Here is a 25,029-nt window from a genome sequence, read left to right on the forward strand (position 1 = left end):
AGCTTGGCTGACACTGCCACCCCATCCGTGGAAAAGCAGCTTTCCCACAGCGATGCGAGGCCTGGGGATCCCACAGGAGGGACGTTCCTGTCCTCCCGGCGTTTGCTCACCTGTCCCCAGGATCCAACCACCCACGTGGTGCAGGGGTGAGTGTTGCAGGGCCGCGTGTTGTTCGGCCGCAAGGTCTCCTCGCAGCGCCCCGGCTCCGGGCACGTCACCAGGCGCTCCTGCTCCCCGCCGCCGCACGACTCCGAGCACTGCGCAGAGAAAAGCCGGTCATCCAAACGGGAACCCGGCGGGGAGCAGGCGGGAAGACACTGCACTTACTGCTTTAGGGAAATGAAGTGTAAAATGGCCTGATAAATGAATAAGCAAATACAAAACCTGCTTCCAGGGCTGGATGTCCATTTGGGAGCTATAGCTGTTACTAGCAGGTGGTTTCATTCTTGCAACGGGCACGCTAAAATAATTTGAAATTTATCTAGAGGACAGAGCAGATCTGCTGGAGGTATCTGCTTGCACAGCCCAAACATTGCAGGAGCCGCATCTCTCCAGACCGCGCAGCAGCTCTTAGGCGCTTCGCTGTGTGGATACGCAAACATAAAGCGCCAGCCAAGCACGTTTCCAGGGAAAGAGAGGAAAAACACCCACCGATGTGACACAGCACCTCCCAGACACGCGAGCTGTTGGCCGGCTGCAGCGGGGTGTCTGCTGATAAACGAGTCGTGCTCGGAAGGCCCCTGGCAGCCGGAGCAGGGGGTGAATCGCCCGCTCCAGGGCGCTCCGCTGCTTTGTCCAGCTGAGCGGTCCCTTAGAAGCTGCAGGCAGCAGCGGCCGCCGAACGGCCTGCGTCCTGCTAACCAGCTGCTGCAGGAGCTCTAAAAGCAGAGCTCTCCGGGGCAAACGCTCAGGGTCAGGGGCAGTTCTGGGTCAGTTCAAATGCTAGTTAAGCCTTTCACTATTTTCTGAGGCTGAGTGATCCCATGGTTTCACGCATGCCGAAAGTCCACTGTGTGCACCCAGCTCCCTGCTGGGAAACCCAGGGGGGCTGTCAGGAGCTGTGTGTACAAGCTGACAGGAGCTGTGTGTACAACCGGACGGGAGCTGTGCATACAACGTGGTGGGAGCTGCGCTTTGCTCCTGCCTTTGTGCAGCTCCTGACATTTGAGCTGCAAGTGAGGGGCCACACAGAAAACAGGCCTAGTTCCACTGCAGCTTCCAGCTCCAGATCCTTGATGAAACGGGTGCTCCCCAAGACCTTGCAGGTCACTTTTTGGTAAAAGACAACGAACAAATCCCTGGTCTTGCATATATTCGCAAAGAGCCATCAGCAATTTGGCCAATAGCCCGGCCAGTCCGCTCATTCCCCGCGGCGAGGCCGCGGCGCGCGGGCCCTACCTCTCTCCAGGAGGACGTGTACCAGTCGAGGCAGGGCTGGCTGCGGCACGGCGCCCGCGCGGGCGGCTTGTAGAGCACGGCCTGGCAGTGGAAGGGCCGCAGGGGCCGCTGCTCCCTCGTGTCCACGCAGTGCACGTCCCGCACCTTGGAGCCGCCGCCGCAGTTCCTGGAGCACTGCGGCAGCGGGAGGGAAAACACGTAAATATTGTGTCCGGGTGAAGCTCTCTGGCAAAGGGAATTGACCCAGAATTTAAAGAAATGGACTGACAAGCTCTGTACTGAGTTGCATTGAGTCAATACTTGTTTTCACCACTTTATCTAGCCCAAACTAGAATCTGTTCCTTGGAGGTCTGAATCAGTCACTACTTTCCCTCTGGAAGCATTCAGCTTCCAGCCACAATAGCAACACAGTCTTTAGGATGGTTTCCCACCCAAGTATGCCAGAAATCAAGGTCACCCAGGAAAGTCAAGGTTGTTCCCAAGCATTTAACTGCAGTGGATTCACCCGGCCTGGCTGCAAACGTCTCCTGCTAGTGCAGGTTCTCAAGAACATTTGTCAGAGACTTTCAAATCTCTCTTCTGCAAATTCCTGGCTTTTTAACCATCCCAAGAGTAGGAAAAATAAAACAGTGGAAGAAAACAGTTTAAACCCTGTGGGAATTGCAAGTGGACACCCTGAGCCCCACCACTTGCCAGGGGAAAATTCAGCCTCTTCCCTTGGGAGCCATGGGGCACGAGCACGCGTCCTGCTGCGCAGTGAGCACCCGCTGCAGCTTACGCAGGGAAACACGGCGGAGGACGTGCCCGGGTGTCACTCGTGTTTACCTTGCTCCAGTTGCCCACGTGCCACGATGAGCACGGCCTCAGGGAGCACCTCCGAGCGGGGACGGGCTTGTTTGCAGCGACGCAGGCCTCGCCGCTGCCCGCGCTGCAGCGCACGGTTCTCCAGATGGCTCCCACGCCGCACGTGGCAGAGCACTGCAACACACAACACGCGCTGGGCGCTCCGCCGGCACCCGCGCGGCCCGGCCCGCGGCGCCGCCAGGACCGGAACGCTAAATCCCGCAGGAACGCTGCGGGGAGCTGGCTTGGCTCCTTGCTTCCTCCGCGGAGATGAGCAGGGGTGCCAGCAACACCAGCGGGTGTCACGGTGCCGCAGGGCCACACAGCTGCACACTGAAAGGAAGGTTTTCCAGCGATACCAATTCCCGGGCAGTGAGGGTAGCTTTAGCTTTTAAATGGTTAGATTCCCATTAACTGGCACTGGTGGCTGCATTTGACTGTTCTCTCTAAATGTGTGTTTCATTTCCTTCATGCTCAGCTCTCTTTTACAGTTCCTGCACACCTACTTTTTTCTTGGCGTTAAAAGCTCAGGTAGAGATGTCCCTGATCCATCTCCATCTGAAAGGCAGCATCTCCACCTTCTCTTTTGCCTCACCCCTTGCTTTCTAGACTCATCTGAATTATTTTGTAGCAGCCAATCCACCCTGAAAGCCTTTGCAGGGCTTTCAGAGCGTCCTGCCTGAATTACACCAGCGCAAAGCTCTGCCGCAGCGCTGAGATTAGCCCTATTCCAGGGCTGTAACTGAGAGCACCATTTACTCGAGTGCTCTGAATGGAGTCTTGTCAGCTCCGTGGGCAGCGTTTGAAGGCTGCTCAGCGCCCTTTCACACAGCTCACATGTGTGACTGTGTTTTACTGATACGAGTCTTGTCCTCAGAGTTACTGGGTCCTTTGTGCAGCCTCCTAAAAAGATTCTCCTAATGATCCGTCTCCAGTGCTCCATGACACTGAGGGCTTATTATTTTTGTGCTTTCTGATAAAACCCCATCACCACGAATTGTGTAAGCCATTAAGCTGTCACTGCAAGTGCTCTGCAGAGAGCGGCCATAGGACGGCCGTGCAGGGAAACGATAGCTGCTAATTACTGATAACATCACGTTTCCCATATTCAGCAGAGCCCTTTCCCCCAGGTAATTTGCAGCCTCGATGTACTTTCCCCTTGACATTTTAATTCCTGTCATTTTGAGGTGTATTTTATGATAGCCCCGTAAAACGCCCTGTAAAGCGCACACTGCTGCAGAGCACTGCCCGCACCGCCGGGCGCTCGGCTCTGCCAAGATGCAGGAAGCCTTGGGAATGCTGGGAACGCCTCGGGATGAGCCGTGGGGACGGAGCTCCCTGCAGAGCGGCCGGGTTACAGCTCCAACGGGAACCAACACGTACCTCACTCCAGTTCCCCACCTCCCAGCGGGGCGCTGCAGTGGCTGCTGCGGTGGCTGCTGCGGTGGCCGCTGCGGCGGTCGGCGGCGGGCGCGAGGAACCCTCCATCTCCTCCGTCCTCTCCTTCTCCCCGTGCCGCTGGAGGCTGGCGGTGGGCAGGGGGAACTCGTGCTCCCCGTGGTCAACGTCTAGCGTCCCTGGGGCTGCCCACGGCGAGCGGGGCCCTGGCGCGGCGCTGGAGGCCGGCCGTGCGCTCGGGGACACGGGCCCTGCGTCGTGGGTCACCCCCACGGCACCTGGGTCCCGCTCGTCCCGCCACGCCGGGGTCACCTCTGCAGGTGGCACGGGGACACCGCGCTGGGCCGAGCCGCGGGACGGGAGCTGGGCGGCTGGCGTCGGCGCGCGGGGAGGCGAGGACGCTGCAGGTGCCAAGGCCACCGCGGTCCCCAGCGTGGCCCAGGGCAGCGTGGTGGCACCGTGGGGCTCTGGCTTGGGGCTCGGCGCTGCTGCGGGGGCTCTGCCAGCTCCTGGCTCGCTGCTTTCCGAGCTGGGAGCGGGAATTGCACCGGGATCGGCCTCCTCGCTGGCCTTGCCCGTGTCCTGCTCCAGCCTCGGCGCGGCGGGAGGAGGCCCTGGAGGCTCCTTGGCCAGCAGCATGGTGTCCATGCTCGCAGCCTCCCCGGCTGCCGCGCTCTCTGTCCAGGCCTCGGTGGCGTCGTTACCGTCACTGACGAGGACAAAACCCTTCTCAGGGGAGTCTTCGTGGCCTTTCCAAGCAGTGCCCGCCCAGGGGTGCTCTTCGCTGCCGGCCTCGTCAGGAACCTCTGTACTTCTGTGATCCGCCGCTGTGCTCCCAAGCTCATCCCTACGTTTGAGTCCGTCCCCGGCATCGTCCCTGCCAGCGCTGCTCCTGCCCGCAGGCACCGGCGGGGTGGGAATGGCCAGAGAAGGGGACGCGGTGGGGAGGCCGCTGGACGGCGAGTCCTGCTTGGAAGCGGGACCCGTGAGCACGGCCCTGGGGGCGGTAGCAGGGGGCAGGTTATCGGGGCTCGTTACAGACTCGGGCGGCTCCTGCGTGGACGGGAGGGCTTCGGCGCGCGGCCGCGCTGCGTCTCCCCGCGCGCCGTAGGGAGCCGCGTGGCCGGGAGCGGCCGTCCTGAGCGCCCCGTGCTCCGGGGCCTCGACAGGGAGGCCGTTCCCGAGCAGCCCCCCCGGCCCCGTCTGCTCTTCGCCGTGCACTGCAGCGGGAGCAGTTGCTTCAGGGCCTGCTGCATTTTCTTCCTCTGCTCGTGGTGGCTTTACGGTGTGCAGATCATCGGCCGTCACCTCCCCAGCATCCTCCACGTTATTGGTGCTCAGCTCTGGCTTTGGTCCCTCACTTTCCGTGTCTTTTTCAATTAATGGATCGTAAGAGAGATCCTCGTGGAAATTGATAAAATTATAATCGTAATAAAAGTCGTCGACAAAGAAATTTCCCTTCCTGGATGAAAAGTCCTCCTCAGTTATGATATTGACATCATTGGACTCTGGAATATTTGGAATAAAGGGGTTAAATTTAGCGATATGGTTATTGGGAATGTAATGTATTTCATTAAATATTTCTCTGCTGGAAGACCCGCTGCCAGACCAGTCAGTGTTGGGGTTTTCCAGTTTCTTCTGGCACTGCTGCAAAGAGCAAGTAGCTTCCGAGGTTGGTCTTTGGGCAGGATCACAAGCTGCTCCCGTATTGTTGCTGCAGAAAACAGGGCGCCTTTGTGTTCCGTTTCCGCATGTCACTGAACACTAGAAAAGGAAGAGAAATGAGAATTTAAGGGATGAGAGCAGGGCAGATTTAGGACAGTAAACGACACGGATTCTAGGAGCGTGGTGGGAGAAGGAGCCACGCTCAGGATATTGGGAATGGCACCTCGTGCAGCTCTGCAGCTCTCCCACCAGCCGCCTGGTTCCTGAATGCTCTGCTCCCTGATTCTGCAAGTCAGATCTGAGGTATCTGATAATCTACAACTTGCTGAACGGGTCTAGCTCTGTGCTCTTTCCCGTTAAAGACCCTTTCAATGCAGTGTATACATTGCAGGATACTTTGCTCATGGTGATCCCTGACCTGCATTCCAGCCAGGAACAATTTTCCCAGGAGATAGACACTCTGAAGGGCATTGGATAAGATGATCTAAGAAGTCTTTTTTAGGTGACCTATTGCCATGAATTACAGCTCTTCTTCTAGAAGAGGTTTTTTAAAGAAGGGGGTAATAACATGGGTGTTGTCCTAGTAAAAGAAAGAAAAAAAAATAAGGGTCAATAAGAAGTTTTGCCGAGGACTCCCCCATCCTCACCACAATGGGCTCTTTGACGTTGCTCAGTATAAAAGAAACCCACAAGCTGGAAAGAAGGACAGTGAATTTTCTGCTCCATAAGTAAATAATAGTGCTACAAATATCACACGTGGGCTGCACAACCACAGATTGCTACATTTGCTATGACAGATGCTTAGAGCATTAGTCACATATATCAAAATGCTTTACAAAATCCAGCTAACAAGAGCAACCAACACATCAAACAAAGCCAGCAGAGGGGCTTTCTGCAGAAATGCCTGTTATTTGCATGAAAATGCATTGGTTTAGGCAAGGGTTTGACCCAAGGCTGCCAGCGCATGGGAATGAGGGTTTAAGGTGGCCACAGGACCTCAGGATTTCTGCTGAGCCTCTGGGCTGGGTCTGGCCAACCTGCTCCATGGGCTCGTGCAGGTGTTTGTGCACACACGTGCAGCAGCTCCCACACCAGTGACACGGCCTGGCTGTCCACGGAGTCTTAACAAAGCTGGGAATCATTCTGCTGCGTTGCAAGAGCATGATGAGCACGGTGAGCATCCTCTGTCCTACATGAGCTTGTGCTGGGGAAAGGCTTGATTTCTCCTGGGAAATGTCGCATGGAAATGCCATCTAGACTAAGGAATGTGCCTGGCACAAGGGACAGTCTATAGAATCACGTACCCAGTGCCAGGCATTTACACCAGTTACACAATGCTGCTGAAATGAAGTATTGCCACATATCAGCTCCTCCAAACAGGACCCAGACAAGCTGCTTCACCCTGCCACAACACTACTGCCAAACAGGGAGATGTGGGTCAACATCCACAGCTTCCTTAAGCTAAAACTTCCTAGCAAGTGGCTCTAACTGTCCAGAAGAAAAACCCAGTGAGTGCTCTGCCTCTTGCAGGGGAACGGAGGAGCTCTGTTTGGTTATCCTCAGCCATCGGGAAAGCTCCTGGCAAGACAGACTTCAAAGGGGGAACACCAAAGGATTGCAGAAGGTTTAACACCAAGGGCTGCACATCGCACTACATGAGGCTGCAGAACAGGAGACGGATGTTCCTCTCAGCACATGCTCATACATTAATCAACAATAAGTAATTTTCCGAGCACATCGATAACTTCTGTAGAAAGTGCCCAGCTGGATGCCCGGTGCTCCAGGGCCCTTCTGAGGGCATGAGCTCCTAGACCCAAGACGGTGCTGAAACACAGCGGCCCAGCAAACCTGCGAACGGTCCTTGCAGCCCCAGCGGGCTGCCTGGGTGCCCCAAGTGAAGGGCACACGTACGGCCCCTCCTATATGAGGGGCTGCAAACATAAAAGCAATAAACCCCTCCATTATCACTGGATAAATGGAGTACGTTTCTGGAAAGCTCCCAGGCCTCTCAAATTTCTCTATTTATTAATGGCTGCGGAAATGGAAAAAAAGGGTTCTCACTTACAATGAAAGAAGAATAGAAAAATTAGACATCTTTAAATCTCAAGCACATTTTTTCATGGGTTCACAGATTCACAGATTACAAAACCAAAAAGGACCATTGTGACAGTGTGCTGGCTCCATACATAGCACAGACCCGAAGGCAACTTGGAATTCTTGATTTCTTCTTTAAACTCTTGCAGCCTTCTTTCTCAACTGTGCAATTGTGGCTTCTGTGGGCCTCTAGAAAAATATTTCTAAATAGCTCTCATTTAGTCTACAAAGTTTCTGTTCACATTTTTATTCTCTTTGTTTCTTAGCAACAAACCCAATTCCCATTCTCTGCTTTCTCCTCTAATATTTCTCCCCCCACTAAACATTTTGTGAAACCGCTGTTTAAATTAGGAGTTACGATTTTTTGGTTTAAAACCTCAGCTTGCAATTAAGCTGATTCATAAAAACACAAAAATGAAAAGAGGCTACAGGGCATGTGTGCAGAACATGGCATTTTCTCCCCGTTCTGTCTCTTTCTAAACAGGCTGTTCGGAACCTCCGTGTGCGCGGCTCGGCACGCACAGGAGCGGCGGCAGGAGCAGGTGTCCAAGCAAACGCCGCGGGCCGGCCCGAGCTGCTCGGATGCACAGAAAGGCTCTTTGGAAGGAAAACCAGCCCAAAGGCTCCGCGATGCTGCTTGTGCCAGCCCACGAGGGGGTCCTGCTGCTCGTGCCGCCCCGCGCGGGCTCCTGGCACCGGCACCGCGATGGCCGCCGCGCGGGGCAGGGGCTCCGGCAGAGCCGGGCTCGGGAGCCAACGGGAGGCTCCAGCCCCTGCACGTGGGGAGCGGGAGCAGCCCCGGGGCTGAGCCCGGTGCCAGGCTAACGGCCATGCAGGGACACGTGCGCCCGCGCTGGGCGCTTGGACCCTGGCAGCCTGCAGCACCTTCCTTCAGCCAGCGTGAAATATTCCTGCTCCTCTGCCAAGGCATAAGGGAAGACTTGCTGCGCTGGAAAACACATTGAGGGCTTTTAAAGCTCTTGTTGCTGTGTTTCTAATTCCCTGCATCAAGCACTGAGTATGGCCTTCGCCCTGATAGAGAAAACAGGAAAACTCATAGAGTGAAAAAAACGCAACCTGCCCTGTGCTCATTTCTGACCCCGCTGTGCCACCAACCTCCTTTGCATTGGAGCTGGTTTGGTAACAAAAGCCTGCAGAAAAGCTCCAAAAGCTCCTGCTTTGCAAGCAACTGGACCATGTGCTCTCTACGTGCTCTCTCACCTCCGACCAGTTCCCAGCGGTCCACTGGGAGGGACAGGGCACGTCCCTCTGACAGGGAGCGGTGGCCTCGGGCTTGGGGAGGTGCTGGCAGTCTGCCGGCTGCAGAGCCCTCTGCTCATCCATGCCCACGCTCTGGATGCAGAGCACCGTCCTCCTGGCGACGCCGGACTCGCCGCACGTGGCGGAGCATTTCTGCCACTCGCCGACCCACCACCTGGGGGAAGACAAGAGGGGAGCTCGTTAGAGCCGGCGCGAGGAGCGCGTCCGCCCGCGCGCGGGGTGCGCAGCCTGGCCGGGGCTCCCAGCGCCGCACGCGCTCCAGCCGCCGGGCTGTTCGGAGCGGGGAGAGGCAAAGTGCTGCGGCCGGCTTGGGCCTGAGCTGTGCATCCAGGGGGGATCACGGGGAATTGGGATCCCGCCAGCGCCCTGTGTGCCAGCCCACCCGAGCGCCCGGAGCGAGGGTCGAGGGGGTTAGTGCATGGTTGGGATGGGCGTTCGCACGGAGACACCGCGGGAGCCGGGGCCCTTTGCAGGGCTGCGCGCGCGGGGACAGCAGGACCTGGCGGGACAGGGCTCCTCGCTGCACGGCCGCTGCTGGTCGTCGGGCCGGCTCCGCGCGTCGCAGTGCCGCTCCTCCACGATGCCCGCCAGCCGCTCCACGCACAGCACCGCCTGCCTCTGCACCCCTGCGGCACACACGGACACTGCTGGGAAGCGCCGGGAACGCCGCGGCCAGGCACCCCCGCGGGACGGCGCACCCGGAGCCGCTCCAAACCACCCCGGGGCAAAGCCTGCCCGGCCGGAGGCAGAACGCTCTGCCTGCAGGAGCGACAAAGCCTCTGCCCGCGCCAGACCCTTCGGAGCACCCAGGGGTCACTCAGGGCCGCTCCGCGGTGGCCGTTTCTGCCAGTGCAATCAGCACTCGGCACCCTGCACCAGCGTGGTACAGGAGGCCTTGGTGCTGCAAGCTGAAAACGGAAGGAAGAAAAGGAGGCCGCAGAGCCACCACGGATACTGCCAGCACCGCTGCCTGCCGGGCAGCGGAATGGACGGGGGAAACCTGTTCTGTGATGCGGGAGGTCTAGGTTACACCTGTAAAATTTGGTGCTGGAAAGTGACCCTGAAGAGCCAGCGCGGGGCTGGACGGCCCTCACGAGCGCGGGAGCATCCTCGGCGCAGGCTCCAAGGATGCGCGAGCCGAGCGCGTCGGACCCGGCCCGGAGCCCCGCTGCGGACACGGCGCTTCCTGCGGGACACGGCGCCGGCCATGACTTCTCCCCACTCACAGGCTATTTTAACACAATTGTTTGCACGAAGCAGCTGGCAGCCTGCTCAGCACCGGGAAGGAAGCACCTGGGCAAGGGCTGAGAGGTGCCTGCAGCTCCCGTGACAGCACCGCGTCCGCCCGCTCCACTTCCTCCCAATTCCAGGCAGCCGAGGATTAGGAAACTGCTGGGAAAAGCCCTCTGCGGGCAGGGGAAGCTGCAGCCACGGCGTACATCTGTGGGGCTGCTAAATTTGGAGCGGACGGGGCACTCCTTGGTGTAACATTAGACTCTCGGTGAGGGGATGCCCCAGCCACGGCTCGGCTGTCCCAGCCACGCAGGGCAGGACGGTGGCTCCCGTGTCCCAGGCATTGCCAGCCCCTGCGCGCGGCCGCGGGGCCGCCTGGGACGGACACCCCGGGCTCCCGTTGCTTCCCGCCCGGCTCCCCGACTGCCTGGATTCAGGGAATTGCGCTGTGTGTGCAGGGGCTGGTGGACATCGCTGTCCCAGCTCACTAACCACATCCCAGCGCAGCCCGGCCCGTGTCACCCGCGCCACGCACGGCTACAGCGCCGCTGCCACCGGAGCTGCGGCTGCCACCGGCCCTGCGCAGAGCCCGGCCGTGCAGCTCGGTGACACCGGTGTCCATCGCTGGTTCTGTCCGCACTGCTTTAAAATGTCACCAGCCCCGGGACTTCCCGCCCCGCGGGTCCCCGGGCCGTCCTGCCGCGCGGCAGCCGCACGCGTGGGCTCCAGCCGTTTCCAGCTGCAATGCCGTTTCCAGCTGCGATGCCATTCACTTCGCAGCAGTGCTTTCTAATGGATCTAAATTGGCCCCAAAATAATTTTTGACCTTTTGTGTGGAAACAGCATAATCAGGAACATCCCGTGCTAGACAGGCCATTTTTTCCCTTATGAAAAATGATCCTCATGTTCAAATGTAGATGGAAACCACCCGGCTTGGCACACGGACAGAAGGCTGTGCTGAGACCTGCTCAACATCTGTCCCACCAGCGCCACTGCGCCCTGTGCACGGCCTGGGCACACGAGATGAAAAAGCCCCTTCTCGCACCAGGGCACTTTCATTAGGCTCAAACCACAAGACATAAACAGCAGGGTTAAGAAAACACAGGCCTCGTTGGGACCTGTTTGCTGAGTTTCCTGCAGAAGGCAGAAGATAGCAAAATCTGTCCCGTAATCCCAATGCATTTCTGTGTGGCGTCGAGCTTTCCCTGCGGAGCAGCATTGGGAATGTCCCAGCTCCGTGTTTGCACAAGCAGGGAGGTAGGTGGCAAAACCACACGGAAAAACATACCCGGGAGAGACGTGGGGCTGGTTACGGCACGCGGGCCCCGGGGCAGCCTCCATCCCTGCCGCTTCCCGAGCCGCCGGCCGTGTCCTCGTGCTGCCATCAGCGTGCGCGTGTGCGCACATCCCGGGGGTGTCCTGTGTATCTGCAACACCGGGGCTTTTCTGGAGGGGGGCAGCTGTATCCAGAGGGGAGTTAATTGGCAGGAAAACAACTCCTTTTGGCAGCCTTCAACCGGAGTTGTAGCTAATGGATAAATCATCCACTAAAGCCTCCCGCTTCCATTCTGCGGCACTAAAGGGCGCAGTTTTTAAGGATGACCTCACTTTCAATGTCCTGCTTCGCTATCTTCTCTAGTCCTTCTTATTGCCACACATACTTAACCCATGACTTGGCAGGGCTGTAAATAACAACAAGCGCAATCAGCTGAGACTGATACAGACCTACCAAAGCTGCTGAATTCTGCTGAAAAGGGGAAACTCCCAAACTCCTGGGCTGCAGCGCGCGGAGGTGCCGGCTGCTGATGGAGCTGGTTTTGCTGAGACCCTGCGGCTGTTCCTGCAACCCAAACCCCACTGTTCCTCCAACCCAAACCCACTGCACCCTCCCAGACTGGCTCCTGCCTTCCCCTTCTATCCTGGAAACTAATTAATCAAAGTATGCAATTGAAAGCTGGTTGTAAATAAAAGCCATTGACCTCAGCTCATGTCCTCCTCAAGCCCACACCGGCAGGACATTATAGGCACCCATACGACCGCTGCCCTGAGCTCTCACAGCAAATATGGGAGCACGTGGCCAGCAAAAGGGCTGGAAAACCTCGCGAGAGACCCTCCCACCTGCTGCCTACGGAGAGAAATGCAAACGCTGCCGGCAGCGCCGGGGATGCAGCGGGAAGAGAAGAGCACACAAGCTGGCGCATCCCTCCGAAGCCGCCCGGCTCGCGCGAGCCGGGGCAGCGATGGGCGAGAGGCTCCGTGACCTTGGGGACACGGGCAAACGCGGGCGCATGTGACAAAGGCCCTGGTGCAGGAGCAGGGTTCCCAGGTCCAGCACCAGACCGGGAAAAGCTGCCTCCAATCCGCTCTCCAAGAACCTCCTGGAAGGGCCCAGTCCCGCCGGATCCCCAGGCAGGCTGGAGAGCAGCCACCGCTGCCGCCTGGGCCTCGCTGAGCCCCCTTGTCCCCGTCACCGAGGGCCGAGGAGCGAGCGGCGGCCGCAGTAACCGGACCCCAGCGCGCGGGGCTGGGAGCCCGAGCGCCGCGGGGCCACGCGCTATTTACGGCCCCAGCAGATGTTCCATTTTTTCCTTTTTTAACCTCCTGAAACTAAAACCCGGAGAATTTCGGGGGCTCATGCCAGCAGCCCGCTCTGACGTGGCTCCTAGGGGTGACACGGAGCCCGGCACCGCTCTCAGCACTCCCTGAGCAGCGTTTTGGACTGGTTTTGCCACAACCTGCTGGCCATGGCCTGGGAGAGGGTTCCTCGCGTTGAAGCAGCCCCGTGACGTTCCCGTCTCCCGGCAGGAGAGGCAGATCCACGAGTGACGAGGCCAAGGCGACGCGCGCGCAGGGACACTCACCGGTGCCGCAGGTGGCCGTGCAGGCCGTCCAGGAGCCGAAGCGCCACAGGAACTCGGGCTGCTCCAGCTCGTTGCCGCTCTCCGCCTCCCTGGCCACCGTGTACTGGTAGCGGACGCCCGGGTTCCTTTCCTGGAACAGCAGCTGTGGGGAGACGGCAGCTGCTCAGAGCCGCGCTCTGCTCGGGGAAATCAGCGCCATTCCCTGTGCTTTGCTAGGAGAAATCAGCACTGTTCCCTGCACTTTGCTTAGAGAAATCAGCACCGTTCCCTGCACGTTGCTTAGGGAAATCAGCGCCATTTCCTGTGCTTTGCTCAAGGAAATCAGCGCCGTTCCGTACACTTTGCTTGAGGAAATCAGCGCTGTTCCTGACACTTTGGTTGGAAAAATGAGCGCCATTCCCTGCGCTTTGCTAGGGAAATCAGCGCTGTTCACGGGCTGGCTCTAGGGAGAGCAGCGCCCAGAGCAATGGCCCTGCTCCATGGACCCTGCAGGAGATTTGGGTGAAAATCAGGCAATAGCAGTAACGCGGCACCTCCAAATGGCTCCAGGTGCCAGTGCCGCTGCAACACGCAGCCGCCCCAAGCAGGGCTGGGCTGGTCACACGCGCTCCAAGGAATTTCATTAATTTTTCCTCACTTGAAATGCGATTCCTGCTGTTCTCAAAATGAACCAAGAGGCTTCTACAGTGGTTAATATAAGTGTGGTCCAAAGCACCTCCAGCATCCGTCAGCGCCCGTGAAAGCCTGTGAGTTTAGCCTTGCTTTTTCAGCCTAAGCGCTCCCATTATTGCCAAAGCTCTGTTGTTCTTGGAGCTCTGGCGGGAGGGAGGGCATCCTTCCAAAACCTCTCCGTGAATATTGAAACATTTTTTGTCGAAAGGTTTTAGTCAGGTTACAAATCCCAGACAGCTTTCTAGAGATTTTCTGGCGTTACGCACGCCAGTGATGGCATTAGCGGGGGAAAGCAACGCTCGGAGCAGGACGAGCCGAGGGTCCCTCTCGCGTTCTCTCCTGAGCAGCTGCTAAACCCATTTCTGTGAGGAAAAGCAAAGCCTTTGGCCGCCCGACTTTGCCAGGTGCGATCCAGGGTTAGCTCTGGTGCAAAAGGCTCCTGAGCGCTTGGTGAGGCTCAAACAGAGTTTTAATGTCAGGGCACAGCACAGCAAGGGTTCAGGGTTCAGCTGGACCTACCCAGTTTGTCAGTGGCCTGTCCCCTCCCTGCCATAGCCCTCCCGCAGGCCACACTGCAGTAAACCAGGCCAAGTCCAGCCGGGGGAGCCCTGCTCCTCCTGCGCCGATGCACAGCCGCGTCTCTGCTCCTGCCCAACGTGCTGGACCCAAATGGAGCTCTTGAGCGGGATGTGGGTTTTTGGCATGCAAGAAAAAGGGAGAATTTGATGCTTCATATCCAGGGCTGCTCTATGCCCACCACAGTGGTCATTCCCTCTTCACCAGAACAAGCCACAGAGGAGGCAAATGCAGACAGAAATGAGCCAGGAAATCTGGACTCTGCAGAATGACACAAGCCAACCTTCCCAAAGCTCCCCCCTTCCTCTCCCCAGATCAGTGAGCCCAGACTGCCCCTCACTACGGGAATCTCTTATTTCCTTTTCTGTTGCACTAATTAGGGCAGAACACCCAGGAGAGGCAATCTTCTTCGTTTATCAAGAGGTAGTTAAAAGGGAAAAAACAAGGTTAAAATACAGTCATCAAGCAGACCTCCAGGGCCTAAGCATAATTCCCTCATGCGTCCTGTTTGGTTTGATTTCAAAGACACATTTTTACACTGCACATTGTGCAATCCGTTGAGACACTTATTGTTTGGATTTGTAGCAGCAGTGGTCAAAAATGACCACATCTTGTGCCAGAAGAAACTTCAGCCTGGTCCTGCCTGTGCCATAGTCACCTCCAGAGCTGCCACGGGCTCCTCCTGGCAGACATGGGCTTGGTGGGCACGAGGATGCTGCTTCTGCAGAGCTGGGGCTCCCCGCAGGCTCCTCAGCACCGACCCACCCTGGCTGCCGTTCCAGGGACAGAGGCATGCCAACCGCAGCGGAAAACGGGTTCCTGGGAACGGCACGGGAATAACTGCCCTAAAAGTGCAGTGCCCTGTTACTGTCCAGCCAGCCTCTGCACAGACATTTATAACCCCTGCGGAGCTGCGCAAAGTTCATTAAAATATAAGCCGTGCTGAAAAATAAATCCCTCTGGTAACTCTTTTCCATAGGAATAAGGTGAAAAACAATAGAGTAGGATTTGTTTGCAGAACAGGGTAATTTTCAGATGAGCACCAGAGCTCCAGCTCCTGCATGTCAGAAGGGGTTTAGCGAGGGTTAGTCGGCTCCAATGAAGAGGGACACACAGACGTGAGTTTGGGAAAAGGCTTCCTGGGGACGAAGGACAAGAGGAGTGACCTTGGATGGCCCGCGCTCCTTCCTGGGAAGCCGGGGCGCTTGGGAAAGGAGCTTTTCCTTTAGAAATCCTAACCAACTTCCCAGCTGCCGGGAAACTAACATCCATTCTCATGATGTGGGCAAACACAGAGACTCTCCTGCCGGCACGGAGGTACTGGGATGGTTAGAGTGAACAGCTCACTCTAGAAATAAACAAACTGGGAAATTCAGTGACTGCTGGAGCCGCTCCCTTGGCAGTCTGCTCTGTGCAGAGATGGTCCTGGCCTGAACCCTGCACAGAGCAGGGGACGGGTAGCCCTGGTGATCCTGAAACGCTGGGGTTTTATGTGCTGCATGTGCGGGGACGCGCTCGCAGCCCTGCTACCAGCACCACCTCGTCGCCTGCTCCTGATAAGACACGGAAGCACCTCAGGAAACAGGCGATTCCTCTCCATATTCTCCCCACTGTGCAAATCCCTGGAGGAACGGCGCGGGCCGGGCCCGGCTCCGCGGAGAATTGGGTCGGAGCAGGTACTGCTGGCCGGCAGGAGGGATTTGGCCGGTCGCAGTTCATAGAATCATAGAATCATAGAATGCTTAGGGTTGGAAGGGACCTCTAGGGATCATCCAGTCCAACCCCTGCCCACGCAGGGTCACCTAGAGCACGTGGCACAGGACTGCGTCCAAGCGGGTTTGAAGATCTCCAGAGAAGGAGACTCCACAACCTCTCTGGGCAGCCTGTTCCAGGGCTCTGGCACCCTCAAACTCCAGGGCTGCTCCGGGAGCGGCTGCAGGGAGAGCACAGGCGGCTCTGGGCAGTCCTTGCTGGAGGTGGTGACACGGGCCATGTTCTTGGCATATCGGCCAGGCCTGGGTCACTTGTGGCCTGTGTGGGTCACATGTGACATCCTTGCTGGCCCCATCCCTTATCCTTGAGCTGGGCCCAGAAGCATTTTCCCTTGGGAGCACGTGAGCAACCGCTGCTTTCTAGGGCTCGAGCGGGCTAAATAATGTACGTGCCATGGCGGCTGCCTGAGCCCGGCCCTGCCACATTCCCTGGCCGTGACCACCGGGAGCGCGGACGATACCTGGATCCACACGGGCTCCACGGTGGGCCCTGGCGACGTGAGGTTCTCCCAGTTGCCCGTCCTCGCGTAGGTAAAGGTGGTGCCGGCCACCTTGTAATCCCCGTTCCACTGGATGGTCCAGCCGCCGTTCAGGAAATACTTCTCCGGGTCCTCGCTCCGCAGGGCCAGGAAGTTCCCTGCCTCGGCCACCTCTTCAATCCTAATCTCGCGGGCTCCCACGGGGATAATCCCAATATCGACATACCCTGGGAACACAATTGAATATTGGTCTCAGACACCTGCGGATTCTGTCCCAGGCACCGGCCCTCCTTCAGGCCGAGTTGTCGGCATCACGTCCAGCGCGTTACCCTTGTGACCGTGCAACGGGCTCTAGTAAAAGCCCCTCTCCTTCCCCGTGGGCAACAAACCCTATTTTGCGCCGAACATACTGAGGTGGGAGAGCCCGTCACAGCCTGAAGCAGTTCTCCTGCCTGGCCTTCACCAGGCCTCACCAACCCCCAAGTCCCCTCAAAACCTCCTCAAAATGGCTCCCGTTCGCACAGATTTATCTCCAGGTGCTGGAAATTTTTTTGGGAGGAGCAAGTGGTGGAAAGATAACGATCTCCACACCTGCCCCTGCTACTGCTCAAACCCAAGCTGATCAAAACGACCAGGTTTGGATTAAAAAAGAGAAATAACTCCACAAGAAGAAGCACCTGTGGGCCTTTCACTCCTAAGTGCAAATCAAATCAATCCGATAGAAAGGGAGCCGTATTTCCGCCTTTCCCGAACGGCCCTGGCTCTGAGGAACGTCTCCCTTGCTAAGCCACCCGCGCGCTCTGCCCCAGAAGTTCCTGCAGCAACGGGACCCACGGGCTGGTGTTTGCCCCGTCGCCTCGCGCTGCGGGTGAAGGCAGAGGGAAGCTCTGCAGACCACGGGTGTTTGTTTTAAGGAAATCATTTAAAATAACAATCCGCTTTTCCCCCTTAAGCAGCCGTGAGCTTTGTTTTTGCTCCATTTGTCTCCATTTTGTTCCTGGTTTGCACTGCAGGGTTTGGCTACCAGGGGCCTTCGGCAGGCGGCTGACGCGCTGGGCTCGCGGCCTTCCTTTCTTTCTGAAGGGAAGGTGGTTTCTGTCTGTATCCCTGCACGAAATCCCTGGTCGAGCCCCACGTGCGCCGCGGCCACCCCTATAGCATGGAGGGGAAAGGCAAGCACGAGGCCGGGATGCCACCAGCGCAGACCTGCCCTCATGTCGCGCATGCAAGCGCTTGTCATGAGCCCAAGGAATGGCCTCCAGTGCCACCGCCACCACCAGGGTCCATCTGAGCCCTCCCGGGCCCCTCCGTATTTAACCCATAGCATTCCCAAAGCAGAGGGTTCCTGCCTCAGCAATCCCAGGCCCTTTACAACGGGGACAGGACCTCCTGCGTGCAGGATGTGACCCATGGAAGCCGCTTTGCTCCATCCATCCCATCCCAGCCCCGCGTCCCGCGCCGCTGCCCCAGGCCTTACCCAGCCCCTCGCTGTCCTCGAACACCCTCTGCACGGTCTGGCACGTGGAGCCGTTGCCGTGGCACACGCCGCAGCGGTCCTCCACCGCGTTGGAGTCGATCTCGTAGTCGCAGCCCACGTTCTGCAACAGAAACCCGGCCTCAGCGGCCTGCGCGGGGCCACCGGGAGCACCCGGCCACGGTGGCCCTGGACACTCTGGAGTTTCATGGTGGGACCAACAGCCTAATGCAGGAAATAACAACAGTGACGAGAACCAGCTTTGATGGGAAATATTCACCCTTAACAGGGGGAAATAAAGATCACAGACTGCGGAGTTGCTCCCACAAGCTGCAGCCCTTCAGGGAAGGGCAGTGACGCGGCCGAGCAGGCCGCAGTGCTCGGTTCTCACTCTCTCATACGTGCTGGCCGTCTTCCCATTCCATTTCTGCTTCTATGAAAAGGAAGACTCACATCTTGTTTTTTCCTTTTCCCATTCTGCTCTTCAGTCCAGAATTCCCTGGATAGCAGAGCCTGACGATGTGAGTTAAACACTGTGCGTAGCTGGGAAAGCCTCTCGGGGTTTGGCCCTGCTGCCTCTGCGCTAAAACATTCCAGGGAATATTTTTGTATTCTGCCAAAGCTCTGCACACCTCCGGCCCAGGCAGCTGCCAAATCCCTTCATCTTCCCCGAGCGATGGACTCCATCTGAATGGCACAATAAAAGCTGGAGTGTAATATCCCAAGGGTCTTCCCAGATTCTGTGCCAGCGGGGAGCCTTTAGTCTAAGCTCCAAGAGGAAATATCCATGGAGCTACTTTCGTTCACATATTAGGGAAGGAGAGTTATTTTCACTACCGTAATAGCCTGCAGTGAGCCAGGTTTCATGCTGGTGTTGATGCCAGCAGCAGCTTTATGGTCACGCAGGATTTTCTACGGGCCGTTGGCTCTAACTACCTGGACGTTCACGGCGCTGCCGCGTCCGCTGCTCCGTACGCGCTAGCAAGAGGTGCTACCTGCGACAGGCAGGAAGAGCAAGAAGTTTCCACAGATTTTTTTTTTTCCATATATATAAAAGACTGTAAGGAAACTCGCTTATGGAGCGCGTTCCCTGCTGCTCTCTGTGCTGTGCTGTGCTGAGCGGAGCACGTGCTGGGGATGGACCGCGTGGCTGCTGCAGAACCTTGCCATCCATCTGCCCTGTTTTTATTACTATTAATCATTCTGTTTTTATTAGTTGCAATGTTTGGGAAGATCCAGAGGTTGAAGCACACGGGAGAGAGGGACGTCGCGGCGGCGTTTGCAGGAGCAGGGGCAGCTGCAGCTCCAGCTCTGCCCACGAGCGCTGCCGGAGCCGCAGGGATAAAACCGCCTGCCCCGTCCGCACGAGCAGCCCCTGCCTGTGCGGAGCTGGCGGCTTCTTGGGAAGAAAACAACAATCCCGAAGAAAGAGCAGATCCCACGGAGCCGGCTGTCCCCAGGGCGGGCGGCCAGCGCGGGCTGTGCCCCAGGGACAACACATCCTCTCTGCATCTCCGACTATTCAGAAAAAAACCTGCTCCTCCTTATTTTCTGGGGTTTGTATTCTACTTTCCTGGAGCCAGAACAGAGGCCTAAATTCTACTGTATTTTATGTCTCAGGCAATCACACGTGAATAAGGAAAGGCTCTTATTTCCTTACAGAAGAATAATAATAAAATCTGTCAGTTAACTTTTGCTTGGAGGACTGTAGGTAGAGCCATCTCTAAACACTGTGGCTGCAGCTAATGGGCATGTTATTTAAAGTAGTTTGGGGAGTGTTTTGTGTTTTTGTTTAACAAATCCCGGGCAGATTCACAAGCATGAACATATCGGGGTCCTTCTCAGTGCTCATGTAAAAGCAAATTGGGAAAGGAGCGAACCCGGTCTCTTGGCGAATGCAAAAAGGGGACCCTGTCCGCCCGGGAAGCGGCCGGGAACGCGGCCGGCGCGCGGCGCACCTTGCAGATCCCGTTGATGCACATGTCCCGGCTCGCGTTGCTTTCGTAGCACGGGGTCCCGTCGATGACCGCGTCCCGCAGCTTCTCTGCGAAGTACTCGCGCTCCGGCCGGCAGTGCAGCTCGCACGGGTTCACTGCGGGGACAGCAAAGGGACGTGACGCGCCGGGGGCTGCGCGCCCGCTGCTGCCCCTGCCTCCCCCAGCAGCGCTGCCCTGTCACAGCGCCTGCTCCCACACTGACACGGTGCACCTTCCCTCCAAACAACCATCTCTGCAAGCAGAAATCAATCCCGCAGCTCAGCCACAGACTCCTCATCTAAAACGCAGTATAAATACTCCAGAGGAGCCGTGGAAATGAAAGGCAATTCCTTACAAGCAGTCAGTACGGGTTCCAGGCACGAACAGCGAAAATAAATCATTAGCAAAAACCTATTTACGACTTGTAATTGGCACCGCGAACGGAAACGCTGCAGCAGGTCGTATCTTGGACTCACCGTTGTTTGGCACCGGCGTCCACTTGTAGAGCCTCCCCTTGTAGGGCATGGGGTTGAAGTGGCTGCACTGGAGCTGGCGGAAGCTGGGCTGCCCGGCGGGACACGGCGCCACGTTGCACACGCGGAACCGCTTGCGCTCGCCCAGGCAGTACCTGCCCCCGTACTTGGGCCTGTTGGCAGGAGGGGAGAGGAGAGGCAAACGCGGGCTGCACGTCAGCGCGGGGCTGCTGCTCCGCTCAATATGGGCTGATTTTCTGAGTTTTTGGGGACCGGCTGTTAACGCTCGGTCTTATGCTGGGTCAAACATGATTCCACCTGAGGGCAATGGGGAACTTACTCATATAGACCAACCTACCGTGACTTTCTTAGGAGAAAGTTATGTATGAAACCAACATCCGCCCCAGAATAACCCCAAACCCACAAAGCAAGTCTCTGAAATGACGAGAAAACACGGCCCGCATCGCGCTGCTCTAACTCCTGTCTAAATGAACGCCCTTGCCGACGGTGCATTGCCAGCCTGTGCCACAGGACAAGCAGAACCTGCTCCAAGCTTTTCCTAGAGGAGCTGGGAAACATCAGCATCACCCCCGGGCCTGAGCACACGGGCTGAGCTGCAGCTCAGGTCCGAACGTCCCGTGTGGAAAGGCATGAGGGCCTCGTCCAGACACAGGGACCGGGCAGGCTTCCACCACCGTTAGTAGCTTTTGGATCCAGATCTAAAAGCTATGGAGCTAGTTCCACCATTGATAATCCCGATTAACTATATTAAAACCAACATGCAGCCACAACAATGTATTTTAAACAGCACATGCTATTTTTACCTTATTTTCCTTACCCTTTTGTTTTGCATGCTATAAATAGCTCAAGAAACATGCTAGACTTTCGTGGAAGGGGCAAAAGGCAGAGACAGCTGCTTTGGATGAATTTGAATCAGGGATCTTGCAGGAATACATACAGACCATTAACAGAATGCACATATGAAATGCTATTTATAATAAAACCGGGAGGTATCAGCTCCCTGGCGCAGGGAGGGTGACAGCCCTAGAGCGCAGCTGCCTCCCCTCCGGCCGCTCTTTGCTGTTTGCATTTCCCTTCCGTCGCGTGACGGGAGCTGCCGAGCGGGAGCTGCCATCGCTCCTGCTCCCAGGGACGTTTCCCGATGCGGCCCCGGCGGCGGCGCCGCAGGGAAGGGGACCTGGTTTGTAGCAGGGCACCTCTTTGCTTCGTGACGGCATCAAGCACACCCAAAAAGGGACAAGGGAACGAGCCATTTTCACAAGGCCTCTGTGGAGACTCTAGAGGTTCCTAGCTGCATTTTGAGCCTTGGCCCTGTTGATGGGGCCTCCTTAACGTTGCGAATATGGCCAATTTTATGGCCCTCGTTTACGATGCTATAAAAGCAGTTATTAAAGCTAAGTGTCACTGGCAACATTAATGCCTGAAGCCTTCCTGCAATGGCAGCAATCGTCACCTCTGCGGGGACAGCGCCCTCCGCTCCGCACGCCCACAACCGAGGGGCCGTTGCCATTCCTCAAGGAGGCAGGGCCGCTGTCCCCTTCCCAGGGAAGGGGCACATCTGTTTTACCGTGCTGGGCTGCAAGCTGAGGAGGCTGCTTTGCCTGACATCCCAGATTGATGCAAGCCAAGTTCTCCCCGGCTTCCCACACATTTACCTGAAAGCGATCCCATTGCTCGAAGTGCTTTCACAGACACTCGCCCTTCTACATGAGTGGTATTTCCAAGTGAAAACCCACAGCCACAAACCTTGTGCTCTTGTTACACCCATGGCTCTGACCCTGCTCTCCTCCAGCTTTGGGGTTTGGAATCCTTATGGGCTGAAACCCGTTTGTGGCTGTAACACTTAACTCTGCTCTTGGGCAAGCGGCAGCTGTGCCAGCCCTGCGGACACTGCAGCCTGCGGGAACACTTTGCTGCTGCTTCCTAACGCTTCTGTTTCCCTTGTCCCATCAGGATGTCCCCACGACTCCCGGTTTCCTGACTGCCACGGCCTCCGTGCTCGGCCAGCTCACAGGGACCAGCTCACGGGAACGTCACAGAATCATAGAATGAATCATAGAATGCTTAAGGTAGGAAGAGGTCATCTAGTCCAACCCCCTGCACACGCAGGGTCACCTAGAGCACGTGGCACAGGGCTGCGTCCAAGCGGGTTTAGAAGGTCTCCAGAGAAGGAGACTCCACAACCTCCACAGGGTTCTGGTTTGGCAGGACGTGCTCCCAAAACCTACCACTATTTTACAATGCAGTCAAGACCTGCCTATTTCACAGTGCTTGGCGACATCCAAATGTCTTCTAGAAAAGAGTCTCCTGCCTGCTTTGTCTCCAGAACTTCTACAAGGATCTCTCAGCATTTCCAGCTCTCCCCTCCCTTCCCTGCCTGGCTCCGGAGGAACAGCACGGATCGACTGCAGCTTAGCTGGCAGCCGAAGCCGCGGTGCCGAGGTGGGAGCTCCCGACCATGGCAACATATGGAGGAGCTCTCTATAAAACCCACTCAGCTTTGGTTTCCACGCTGGATGCTCTCTGACTGTTTCAATCCAGTAACTCGAACTGATGGAGACTGGAAGACTGAAGCACGGGTCAAAAATGAACAAATGTCCAGGGCAGAGAAATCTCACAAGCCATCCATTTAGAAGAAATACATTCCTGAAGGTTTTTGATTTTCCATGTTCATGTTTTCTAAACAACAGAAACATTCTGTGTGTAGGAGACTCTACATTCTCACTTATTTATCAGAATACTTGTGAAAGCAGTTTTAAAAATGTTTTTTTCTGGTGTTTTTAAAGTGAGAGGCACTTTAAAAAGGAGTATTGGGTTTTTCTCATAAGTCCTCATATGACAACGGTAACGGCACTTGCCCTTGTGCCGGCTCGGTTGGGTCACAGCGCTTTCTAGGGCCCATATCCCCGTGACCTTATGAAAATTACATTTCCCTGATCAGTTAAATCTGGGCACACTGCGGTGAAGAAAATAAAATTAATTATTATTTTATGGTTATATTTACATAACCTTCCTTTAGGAAATACCTAAAGGATCAAGAATTCCCCCATGCATACGTTTGTTCACTTAATCCAAAAGGCAAAGCCGGAGATTTACCTACGGTGGCCAAAACAAACAGCTCCCTGGGGGAATTCTGCTGCTTTTACAGTGTTTGCTCTCCTCCATGCCTGCAGCTGTGTTTAAAGCACTCTATAAACTGCAATTGCACTTCTGCCACAAAACTCATGTCAAACATAAACCTAGCTCTTGACCTGGGAATGAGATTACATTGCACTTTCTTAAACAGCTAACTGCCATGTGTTAAAAGCAAGGTACCCAAGGAAGAAGTTAGGCAGAAAACACATCTGCGCTCATGACATATCCTGCTTTTTTTTTTTTAGTTTTCAAACCTCTTTAAGCCACTGAAAACTGACTGTGTCTGGGAAATTCAGTAAGGGCCTTAAGCAGCTCTCGGCTTCGTGCTCAGTTCCTCTGGGGGAGCCAGCGAGGAAACGCTGGAGCGCAAAGCCCGGGGCTGGGGTTTGGGAACGGGAGCAGGCTGGGAGAGGGAGCGCGTGGGGACGGCACCACGCGGAGCCGCAGCGGCGCTTCCCGGTGCTTCCCCGTCCCTTCCGGGCTGAGCTTGCCCGGCACCGGCGCGCTCGGATTGACGGAAGCTCCGTAGGACGCGTCACGGCTCCGCCGCCCTCGGCTCCTGTCTCCTCTGGTTCACAAGCCCTTTCCTCCCTCCTCTTGCAGATCTCTCCCTCACACCTGGGCAATCCGGAGGGATTTGCTTCTAGGCCAACACAACCGTGGGTTGGCAGTGAGAGGACATCTGGGCACCAGATGTGCCAGTGGAATTACCGGGTAGCCGGGGCTGCTCACAGACCTTATTGAGGTACCTTCACCAGAGCCACCTTCTCTGGGCCAGACTTGGCTGCTGCACCAGCGCAGGCTGAGAGGAGGGAACCCCCCGCTTTGTGCCACGGCTCATTCTAACTCACACAGAAATTGCTTGAGGAAAGCAAAGGGGTGATAAACAGCAATGGAATTTTTCAAAATGATTCTGAATTAGGATCAAAGAACATTTGTTTTCCTCTTCTGTCACTAGGAGACACTGAATGTGTTTTACATTTACAAGCATTGAGCCTTTGTGCTTTGTTTGAATCATATCCCAAATGCTTTCTGCCTGCATATATATGTACGTGCAACGTCTATGTGAAAGGAGACACAGAAAACTCAATGCCTCCACAGACCGTCTACTGCCCAGATGGCTGGATAACCCTGTGAAACCAGTGGCCTGTGGGCTTTCAAAAGAACATTATTCTAAAAGATAACTGAATAATGACTCCACTCATCTGGACAATTTGCAAAAATGGGTTCGGACCAAATTGGGCAAATGAGGTGATAAGGAGGTGTTGGGTTCCTCTCGGGGACGGCGCTCGCTTACGTGGGGTTGCTGCAGTGGCGCTCGGCGCTCTGCACGCCCGCGCCGCAGCTCCGCGAGCAGGACGCCCAGGAGCTCCAGGGGGCCCAGCCGCCCTCCACGGCGCCGGGGCGGAAGCCCACCGGGACGCACTCGCCGTTGAAGCACCACTGCAAAGAGAGCGGCAGGAAAGCGGGTCAGCGCCGCGGGGCCGCCGGCAGCGCCCCGGAGCCCCAGCCCGGCTCTGCAAATCAGAGACTGGAAATATTTCATATTCCTTTAAATTAATGTGCCTGGCATCAGTCATTTCTGTTAAAATTGCAAACATTTGACAATGATTCTAAATATTGGAGGATCAGAACATGACCCAAATGCACTCTAATGACTTAATTTTGAATGGCTTAA

General features: G+C 56.4%; 1 protein-coding gene across 1 annotated transcript in view; it reads right to left on the reverse strand.

Annotated features, from left to right (window-relative positions):
* Positions 1–25,029, reverse strand: part of ADAMTS7 (ADAM metallopeptidase with thrombospondin type 1 motif 7) — a 56,058-nt gene that overhangs the window by 10,165 nt on the left and 20,864 nt on the right. The window contains 13 exon segments of the mRNA XM_088522374.1: positions 111–257; positions 1,399–1,572; positions 2,224–2,376; positions 3,625–3,692; positions 3,723–5,403; positions 8,620–8,833; positions 9,179–9,305; positions 12,774–12,915; positions 16,255–16,499; positions 17,750–17,870; positions 19,705–19,838; positions 20,199–20,368; positions 24,649–24,794. Of these exon segments, the coding sequence (XP_088378500.1) occupies positions 111–257; positions 1,399–1,572; positions 2,224–2,376; positions 3,625–3,692; positions 3,723–5,403; positions 8,620–8,833; positions 9,179–9,305; positions 12,774–12,915; positions 16,255–16,499; positions 17,750–17,870; positions 19,705–19,838; positions 20,199–20,368; positions 24,649–24,794 (3,522 nt within the window).

This window comes from Tinamus guttatus, unplaced genomic scaffold (genome assembly GCF_059628265.1).
Source record: "Tinamus guttatus ecotype Peru unplaced genomic scaffold, ASM5962826v1 Tinamus_guttatus_pri_ptg000004l, whole genome shotgun sequence".
Taxonomy (NCBI): Eukaryota; Metazoa; Chordata; class Aves; order Tinamiformes; family Tinamidae; genus Tinamus; species Tinamus guttatus.